Source organism: Leptosomus discolor, chromosome 1 (assembly GCF_034619465.1).
Source record: "Leptosomus discolor isolate bLepDis1 chromosome 1, bLepDis1.hap2, whole genome shotgun sequence".
Taxonomy (NCBI): Eukaryota; Metazoa; Chordata; class Aves; order Leptosomiformes; family Leptosomidae; genus Leptosomus; species Leptosomus discolor.
This window is the reverse complement of record NC_141391.1, coordinates 152,817,707-152,827,890: the sequence shown is the minus strand read 5'-3', so window position 1 is coordinate 152,827,890 and position 10,184 is coordinate 152,817,707. Positions and strand designations below refer to the sequence as shown.

The 10,184-nt window shown below is 39.2% G+C and overlaps 1 protein-coding gene across 2 annotated transcripts; it reads right to left on the bottom strand.

The window, feature by feature from the left end:
- Positions 1-2,269: 2,269 nt before the first annotated feature.
- On the bottom strand, positions 2,270-9,896 carry RESF1 (retroelement silencing factor 1). 2 transcript variants are annotated; one of them, XM_086467552.1, is made up of 4 exons: positions 5,664-9,896; positions 4,541-5,588; positions 3,708-3,782; positions 2,270-2,515 (listed from the first exon to the last, which is right to left on the bottom strand). In XM_086467552.1, exons 1-4 carry the CDS (start codon positions 9,894-9,896, stop codon positions 2,373-2,375), a joined length of 5,499 nt encoding a protein of 1,832 aa, XP_086323678.1. In that variant the 3' UTR covers positions 2,270-2,372. The 2 variants fall into 2 exon arrangements, with proteins under 2 accessions (XP_086323678.1, XP_009958733.2); XM_009960431.2 differs by having other exon boundaries at positions 4,541-9,896.
- Between the last annotated feature and the right edge of the window lie 288 nt (positions 9,897-10,184).

The following is a 10,184-nucleotide window of genomic DNA, read 5'->3' as shown; positions in this document are numbered from 1 at the left end:
GTTGCATCTCTCCTGTCCAAGGCAAATGGCTTGTAGCATCATGGCTTCGATCAACACCATAAGGAGCAGGAGAAATGGCAATTGAATAAAAGCATCTCACACAGTCCTCTTAGTATGCAAGTGCAGGCAGCAATTACGGAGTAAGCGTAGCGCAGGCCAGAAGCCAGCCATAAGTGCAAAGTCTTACAGGACATCAACACAGGAACAAAGCAGAAAGGATGTGGCCAGTCTATCCCAAAAATCCTAGTCATATCAAAGCAGTGTAGGCACAAGTCACCATGTAAACATGGTCAGAGCCAAGATTCACTCCTTGGTGTAAGAGAGGAAGAAGACGTAGCTGTATCCACTGGGACTCAAAACTAGCATTCTCACTTATGGGTGCACAGGGTCATTGAGCAAACTTCTCTAAATATTTAGAATGTAATTGTCATGGGTCAAGGGACTAAATAATTTCCTATTGAAAAGAATTCACTCAAGCATTTCAGTCAGCTTCATGTATCATTATGCAGAACAAAACCCAAATAAATTCTTGACAGAAACTACGTGTTGTTTGTACTGGGTGTATTTAAGGCTACAATGAATCTTCCTTAATGCAGGCAGTATAATACAGGTGCTAAACTCCCAAGAAAATGCAAAATAAAACCTTCTTGGAGTTGCCAGCATTATTACAAAATTCTCCAGTGGCAACATTCCCCACAGACTAATAGCTGGGCATCCAGCCAGGGAAAAAAAAAGAAAAAGAAATAAAATCTAAACTATTAGGACAGCTGTGCCAGACAGGAAGAGAGTTAAAAACCTCCTGAATACTTCTGTAGTTTGAGAGAAGTAACATACACATGATGGATGGGGAGGACTCTTCTCCCCAAAAAGCTAATTTTTAATTCAGCATACAGACAGACCTAGGAAATTATAATGTTAAGCTCCACTGGATAATTATATCCAAGATGCCTACAAGCATACATCTTCAGGAATGGAGTAGTACTGAAGGCTTTTTAAGTACTTATGCCAACCAATTCCCAACTCCAAGTCAAAGGCGGGGGGGCGGGCAGGGGGTAAGTGCTGAAGAGAAAAAACACCTGTTTTCTGAAGTATAAGTATATGCTGTTGGGAGTTCATTAGAAAAAACTTGGACTCAAGTCCAGTTCTCATTTGCAATTATGAAGCCTTTTAAGAAGAAAGATCTGGCACTTATTTTAAAGCTGCTTTTCATCTACAGGAATATCTTTAATGCCTATTTAACTAACTGCAACAAACACAACTTCATACTTTAAAAAAAAAAAAAAAAAGACAAGGCATAGCCTTCAAAAGTTTATTTCAAGTACAAAAATTGTTCAGTGAAATATCTACAGAGTTTTTACTTTCAGTATAAAGGTTTAAACAGATAGAAAGAATCAAGTACCAAATTTCTGAAAAAATAGGATTCATTTCAAAATTCTGAACAATAATGAAAAGGCACTTAAAGAAAAGATACCCAGCAACAAATATCACTCATGTCACAGTGAATGTGTAGTCAAACACTATCTAACACTTTATAAACAGAGAAATTAATTACAGTCTGGTTAAAGCAAGCAACATAGTCCAGACAAGAGTGAAGTTAAACTCCCTACACTTCAACAATCCCACTTTCCTTTCAAGTATAAAGAAAGCAGAGAGAGAGGAAAAACAAGAGAAGTCCTCAGTCAACTATCACTTTACAGCATTGTGTTCAGATGAAGAACTCAGTGTTCAATTTGTACAAGCTCCAAAAAAAGGAATGTAAGAAAACTAGGTAGCAGCATAAATACTTCATGGTATCCCCTGATCTGTATGTTTGATAGGAGGGTTTTATATTCATATTCCCAGTTTGAAAAGAAAAGAAAAAAAAACAACCAGTTTCTACAAAAATAGTCCTGTTAGAAGCACAACAATCAGACTAGCATAAGTAGAAAATAAAGGTGTAATGCTTGGGAATCCACTGCAGTCACTTTCCAGTAAGAGTATTTTTCCACTGCCAGCAATGGAAAGTATCACAAGTAGAAGTTTTCCAGAATCAGAAAACAGACTATGACAATTTAAATAACCTTGAGATTTTTTTGGTCGAGATTCAACTAACTCCTGTATCTTTAAAAAAAAAAAAGATTCAAATATGCCAAAAAGAAACAATACATTTGACAATGGCATTTTCAGCACCAAAGCGTATTTGTGCAATAAATATAGAATAAGATCTCAATCCTTCACAAATACAAGGCAAATGGGAAAAAATTGCCAACACATAAAAACTTTTTTTTTTTTAACCATTATTCAGAAATATGAAGTAAACAGGAAAAAGCATTTTAGCGTTGGCATTTTTTTCCCTAGTGATACTGAACAAGACCTATGATACAGAAGTGTTATCAAGGCTTTTGCGTCTTTTTTTGCAGATACATTTTCTTGTAGGTCTGAAACACCTCTTTTGAATCTTTGATTGGAAAGTGAAGAGCCTCGCCATCTCCATCCAGGATCTGCATAGCTGTATCAAGTGGAATACTGTCCTCAGCTGAAAGACAGAGAAGAATGTTAAAGCAAAAGTCTTAAGAGTCTCAAATGACTCTACTCCTTATGCATGTGGTACTTAAGGCCACCCACTGCCAAAAAGGATGCCACAAACTTCCTCCCTGAAGCACCAGGCACTTCAGATTGATTTAAATCTCCAACGCATCTTTAAGCGCCAAATGGGCATTTGGGTGTCTTTGTAAGACGGATTTCTAAAGAATATTAAGAAAGGTGTGAATGAAAATGTGCATTTGTGAAAATAAGAGAAGAAACAAGAGGAAGGGCTAAAAGAATGGCAGAGACCAATAGCCAAGGACACAGACAACAGCAATAAAAGATCTAATCATTGCAAAATGTGTTGCTTGCATCAAGACCATGACACAGGTAACTTGTCAGCAGAGGACTTGCACTCTGGTAAGAAGGATGGCAACAAGGCTATGGCATGCTGAATGCACAATTTTGCTTCCTGTTAGACTAGTAGGAAAACAAGACTATGGCTAGAAAGAAACCTAAAGCCAAGAAAGACAGACAGCAGGGAGCAACCTCACCCAAGATTTACAAAGGATGGAACAACCAAGACCCTGAGATGAAACATGCCACCGTTGTAACTGTTGACTCCTAAAGGGTACAAAGGACCACCCAAAAAGTAATCTGCCAATCAAGAGAAACAACGAAGACATAGTAGTGGCACCACTTTTCCTCTGTTTGTCATCCTAGTAATCCTGTCCAAACTACTAGGACACACAGGTCCCAGTATTTGTGAGCATAGGTGTATGTGCGGACAGTGTCAACTGTGAAAGTCAAATAAAATTTAAAAGTCACTTTCTTTTTTCACGGTCTCACACTAGATTTTGCTATGTCACTTCCTACGTTTTACAGTGGGAAAGAGCTAGCTTGGTCTTTACCTACAGTTTAAAACGCTACCAGAATGTTGTCGCCAGTGCTACCTCCAATTCAACTGCACACACACATGCAGGAAAATCCAAACAATCTCCAACAACATATTCTTACGGCAAGAAAAATGTCCACAAATCTTTGAAACTCATGTCTACTCTGTAGTACCCATTTCAGCAGCAGAGCTAGTAAAGAGTAAGTTGAAATACTTTATTAAGATTTTCTGCTGTAAAGTAACATTTAAAACCAAGCAGAGGGTATTTAACTTCTATTTCAGGAGGGATAATCAGAAGTCATTTCACCTGTAGAGATCTCTTCCAGCTTTTTTTGCTTCACTGGATCACATTTTAACCAATCTTCTTTTTTACTCTTGACACCTAAAAAGAACATTTAAAAAATGTTTTTGGGGATCCTGTATCACAAGTTTTGGTCTTTCTCAGCATCAAGTTTTAACACATATACTAGCACATGCAAAAGGAAATTTCCCTTTGGGTGTGAAAATGACTGCAAGGGCTGGTGTGTATAACTTAAGATTTAATTTTATTTAAAATCAAATATAGCATTTGACACAAATATGCTTCACAATGTCCCACATAAAATGTCAAAAGACTGGGGACAGGGAAGAAGAGGAGGAAAACAGGCAGATTAAAGCAAAGATGGCAACAGTTACGGAGACTGCGTGCAGGGTATATCTGGCCCAAGTCCATTTCTCCTCCTCAACACCACAAAAGATCTCTCCCTCTGCTGTCTACCCAGCCAGATTTATCTACAACCAGCTGAACACTGAATACAAATCAGAACACCTTTGGCAACTATGCCAGGGAACCTGCTTTCTACGAAGGAGCCAAACTATTTTCTACAAGTAGCTTAGACAGCTTGTCTCGAAAACTGCTGCGCCCTAAACTATTCTGTAAAACTTAAGGAAAAAGAGTAAGATGTTAAACTGAAGGAAAAGTCTCACGTTCTTTTTCAGCTTAACACACAGTTAGTCTGTCAGAAAGCTAGCTAAGCTACTTCAACCCTCAGCTTCTAGAATCCCCCATTTTCACTGTCTGTAGTTTTGTGTAACATGAATTTAAAAACAAGTACATACTTTTTACTTGCAAAGTAATTTACTGACAAGATTGCATCATACCTGCCACAATGGCTTTCTCTCTTTCCAGGGAATTCTTTGAAGCTAAGCTTTCTTCATCAGTGGTTGGATTTCTGAACAGTATCTCTGGACACAGCTTAAATTCAAGTACTTCCACTTTGCACGATTTCTCAACTTCTGAGACAGAAGCATCTCTTTTCGCATCTGGGTTGTTTCGTGATGCTTTGGGCTTTGTATGCCAGACGGGTCTGACAGGCGATGTCTCTAATTTCGTCAGATAGATGCGTTCCTGTGCCATACGCTTAAATGCAACTCTATTCAGGTAGTGTTTTTTTGGTTCCTTCTGAAGATGCAATTTTAATCTGTTATTTCGCCTATTTAAGTATAGCAGGTTTTTATCAGGAAACATTTTCTCAGGGCACTTGTCTTTGTTTTGACCATCAAGACGTCTCTCTTTGTTAGAAAAGTAGTTTTTAGAGATGGTAGATGATCGACCCCTTTTTCTCTGTAATTTAAGTACAGAGCGATCTGCTAATGAACTCTTCGGTTTCCAGCCATTTTCTCCATTCAATTTTTTAGCTTTGTCAGTATTTATCATGCAATTATGTGAAAGCTGCTTGGAATTCTTTGCTTCAGGTTGTTTCAGTCTTTCCTCTTCTACCTTTGTTTTCTTAGGGTCTCTCTTCCCAATCACATTTTCCTTCCTCTTCCGTTTGTACGACTGCTCTTGTGAAGGATGAACTTTCATAGATTTATGCTGAGAGTATTTGGGGTTTCTTGACTTTAAGTCTCCAGTGCCAACATTTGCACAGTAACTATTCAGCTTTTTAGGTTTTATTTCTGCTGATAATTTGGTTTTCTCTTTGATGTTAATTCCTACATCTTGCCCAAGTATCTCCTTTTGTTTTCTACAGTCCTGTTCTTCAGCTGAGTTCTCATCACATGTCTTAATTTTTTGTCCTTGATTGACTTCCGTGTGCTTAATTTCAACAGTTTCTGACTTTGTACATTTGTGAACATCTGTTTTGGATTTCATGGCCAAACCTGTTTTGATTTTATCTTTAGAAAGGGACTCCATTTTGAAAACTGTCTCTTTCATTTTGGATGACTTTGTCATGTTGTCTGCATCTGTATGACCAGCTTTCTCTGACAACTCTTCCGAGGCCGTCTGGTGTTCTTTTTTGTCAGAATGAAATTCATTGCCTAACAATGGGGTTCCTCTGTCAATTTGCAGCTCTTCCTTCCCGTTGCTCCTTTCAGATTGATCAACATCCTTGTTTTCAGAGGAATTAAGCGGTCCAATTTTTTCCTGTTGTGTTGTAAGCGGTTTGTATTCATCGTTTACCTTTGGCCCAGCAGTTTTGGTCGCTACAGAGGTGTATTTGCAAATATCTTTTTTATTCTTGCTAACGCTATTTGGCATTTTTTCAGAAATTGGCAGGTTTCCCATTGCACAGTTGTTCTTCACTATGTCATCATTACTGTTGTCTTCTTGTCCCTCTGCAGAGCTAGTATTTTCAGCTTTCGAAAGTTGATCATAATTTTTCTCTGAATCAGACATTCCAAAATTACAGGGATACTGTGGCATTTCACATGCTACAGATTGCGAATCCAGTAAAGAACAATCGGTACTTTTTCTGGGGTTGGAGGTTTTTCGTGGTTTTTTTTTCTTCTTGCATAGACTCTGACTAGGCTGAATACTGCCCTCAAAGTTCTCCTCAGCTGAACCCTTTTCTGACTGTTGACTTGCTACTCCCTTGCTGTCATTAAAGGAACACCGGTTGTGTTCAGGAAATGGTTCTTGCATCTGATCGGAGCTTAACACTGTGATTTTTATCTGATCTACTGGGCCCTTCAAATGGGAATTCTTGTCACAAATTTGAGTCCCTTTTTGAGGTTGATTCTCCATCTGCTCAGTCAAAGAATTATTTTGTACTAGTTCTTTTGTTCGCATATGAGCGCCTTCAATGCCATAAGGAAACTCCTTCATTAGTTCGGACAGCTGATTGTTTAGACATTTAATAGGTTCTGCTCCAAAAAGGTCTCTCTCTTTTTCTGTGCTATTTTTACTGGACTTGTAATTTTTTTTATTGTTGTGTCTTGGAACAGTGCATGCGTCTGTTTCAGCAGCTGTGCTGATGGAGAAATCTAGTAAATTTTGAGCTAACTGCTGGTTTATACTAGCAGGAATTTCCAAGTCATTTTCAGGATGCTTGAAAGATGCATTCAATGACATTTTTTGTTCTGAGGTAGAACTTGTTTTAAGAGGATTGCCACTTCCTTGTTTCCCCAAATGAATAATTCTGATGCCATCCCAAATCTTACCAGCTTTACTTGGGCAGGTTGATGAATCTTCTAACACCCGTTGCAGCAAGCTGTCTCTTTGGGGAGTGTTATTGCTCAGCTTACTTTTACGCAAGTCCAGCCATTGTTCCTTTTGCTTTGAGTCAGATGCGTTTCCTTCTGATGAGGTACCTTTTAACACAGGTGTTTCAGGGACTGACCTGAAAATACTTGCTATTTGTGGATTATAAAACGTATCACCTTCAACAAGAGAACATACTGTAGAAATACAAAACATCTCTTCTCCCACCACAGCTGTGGATGCATCTCCTGTCTCTAACACAGCTTGCTTGTCCTTCTGGTCTCTTATACCTTCTTGAATGATTTGACTGGAAAAATCTATGCCAAATCCAGGAAGAGGAGGGTTGTTTTGTAATCCAAGCTGCAGATTTTCTGTGGCATCTTGTGTAGATTGACTAACTTTCCTTTGGTTTTTATCATATAAATCATTTGCACCCACACAGTTTTTTACTGTTCCGTTTCCATCAGCTAATTTGGTCTGTGGCAAAGGTGAGCCCACTTTCTGTACTGAAACACAATCACTGGGTGACGACTGAACAGTTTCTACTTTTCCTTTATCAGTATTTACCACACTTAAACTATTTTTCCCCTCTTCTTTCAAGCTACGTATGCTTCCTGAGTCAATAACTGGACAGGCTTTACCTGCAGATGTTGGACATTTGTCTGCCTGCTCACTCTCTGTTCTCTGTTCAGAAAGTACTAAAGGAGAGACAACTGCAACTTGGAGTTCAAAACTTTTTACCAAATTGCAACTCAACGTATCAAGTTTTTGTCCTACAGAAGCAGCTGCTACAGGCAAACTTGCTTCGTCTGTACTAACCAGAACATTATTTTGTTCTCGATTTGTTGTGTTTTGGCTGTAAGGTGAAACCTGATTTGCTGCGGGGCTTTCATTTGCCTGGCTATTTCGCATGCTTACAGATTCCGATGGATGCTTTCTCCACAAGCCCAGGCATGCAGTTAGCTCTTCCACAGTGTAATTGCTCTGTTTAAAAGACGCATTTTCTGTAAACAGCTTTTTTTTCTGAGCTGTATCACCCTGGAATTTAGCTTCACCGGATTCGGTTGTTTCTGATACAGGAGAGTTTGTGTGAACAATAAATGACTGCTCACCTTTCAAACTTTCTACATTCTTCTTACCAGTGTCTTTTGGTAAGCTTTCACCTGAGACGGACGTATCTGCTAGCGGTTTTTCACCACACAGGAGACTAGTCAATATTCTATCAGCAGTAGCACCAGCTGTCTTCTCTTTCAATATATTTGTGCTGCTCAATACAAACTGAAGAAATGACGAGTCCTCAGGGTAAGCTGGCACATTCTTTGATGCAATTTTGATAGAGCTATCCACTTGATTAAAACATGAAGCATTGTTCAAGGATGTCACAGTTTTCTGAGAAGAGGCCAAGGCATATGCATCCCTTTCTTCTGAGATGGGAGTGATCTCAAGGTTATTTAATTGAGCTGGGGGTTTGCTCTGAGAGGCAACAGGAGCAGAGCTTGATGAAAGGCTTCCCTGCTCCACCTGAGGGTTACTTTGAGTCACCTCTAATCCTCCATTATCAGCATTGGCTACTTTTTTGTCATTTCTTTCTTCAGGTGAAGAACTACATATTAGAGTCTCTGTCCTTGCTCTTTCAGATGAGGAAGGTGGTACACTTTGGTTGGGCACCCATGGAAGAGAATTGGCAAGAGTACCTTGACAACCTGAAGGAAGTGGGGGAGTACTTTGGTCACGTTCTGAAGCTGCTAAGAGTTTTCTTTTATAATGATACATCCGTTCAAGCAGGACACATTTCTTTTTAATAGTGAGCAGCTTTTGAGCTTCCCAAGCCAGTCTGTCCTTTGTAATTGTTCCTCCACCTGCCGCTGCTGAAGAAATTTGAGAATTAACAGACCCATTCATTAAACTAGTAGTCTGACTTTCTTGAACTGAGGCAGGATCACCCAGTGGCTCTGAAGGAGACATCGAAGAAAGAGTTTTCATTTCTTTCACAATATCACACAATTCTTTAGAAATGCCTGAGGACGGCACAGACATTTCATTAAAAGGCTGATTCGCTGTCGCATTTCCACTCAAATTACAGACATTCCTAATTGATTGACTGACTTCTCCAGGTTGCTGTTTCTGACAGCATTGCTTAAAACCAGAAGCCTTTTTTGGATCTGATGGGCGCCTCTGTTGGCTAAGGGTGTATCTATTAGGCACATTTTGAACTGCTTGTGGTACACCTATTGAAGGTTGTGCTGCAGCTCTTGAATCACAGTTGGCAGGCAACAAAGATGGTGCAGAACAGCCACTAGAAGCTTCTGATGCCATCTGACTCTGGTGATATTGTAGCTGCTGTACATTTGCTTCATTTTTTTGATTCGGCGCATGTAAAACTTTAAACTGAGTGTTGGGATGATACATTTGGGCTTGAACATATTGCCCAGATGTACCAACAGACATAAAATTATTCTGGGAATGAAAGCTACTTTGATATAACATTGCAGTTCTCATTGAATTATGCTGCTGTATTTGTGGCTGAACAGTGTAACAGTTTGTGGTGACATACTGAGGTTCCTGAAGTACATTCCTCATGTTATTTCCAGCGTTCATTTGAGAAGACAGGTGAGGTAACTTTCCAAGGGAATAAATGTAGGCATTAGAGTTTTGCCAAGAAGTCTGAGTCACCTCTGCCTGCAAATGTGATGTCTGATTGGGAGGTTTTGGAGCTATTGGTATGCAGGATGGTGGATGTCGACCAACTGAGTATTTTGAGACAAAAAAATCATTACCAGCTACAGATCCTCCTGGTAAGGCCTGGTCTGAAGTTCTGAATCCTTCAGCATTTACAAAAGGGAAGGCAACATTGTTAGCTGGCGGATACACCATTTGGTTATTTTCAGTATAAGTGCATGCATTTTTAGAGGAACAGGCATTTGTCTGAGGAAAAGCATGTGCATTAGAAAGCAACTGAGTGTAAGGTGCTTCTTCACTTTGAAGGTTGTTCTTTGTGTCAGCATTCTGGAGTGGTCTTACATTCCAGTCCATCTTTTCTTGATTTCTTTTTCTTCAGCCAAAACCCAAAATGCTAAAATAAAAAAATAATCAAACCTTAATCTTTCAACTAAAACAAATTTCACTTACCAAGAAGTGATTTAGAATGCATTATGAACAGAACTGTTGAACTTAAATTGCTGGGTAGAAGAGTAACTCCACTGGCACATCCCGTGGTCACTGATGTTGTCAATGTCAAGTTGCATAAATTATTTCCCAAAACACACTTAAGGTACAAAAAGACAGAGCAGCAACTAACAATTCTATTGACTATCTAATCAA

What these genes read in the sequence shown, in the direction of transcription:
- RESF1 (XM_009960431.2), bottom strand. Translation starts at nt 9,896, where the DNA reads ATGGACTGGAATGTAAGACCACTCCAGAATGCTGACACAAAGAACAAC. An exon ending in AGAGAAAGCCATTGTGGCAG is followed by an intron (nt 3,783 to 4,540) that starts GTATGATGCAAT and finishes TGTTCTTTTTAG; the next exon opens with GTGTCAAGAGTAAAAAAGAA. An exon ending in GCTGGAAGAGATCTCTACAG is followed by an intron (nt 2,516 to 3,707) that starts GTGAAATGACTT and finishes TCTGTCTTTCAG; the next exon opens with CTGAGGACAGTATTCCACTT.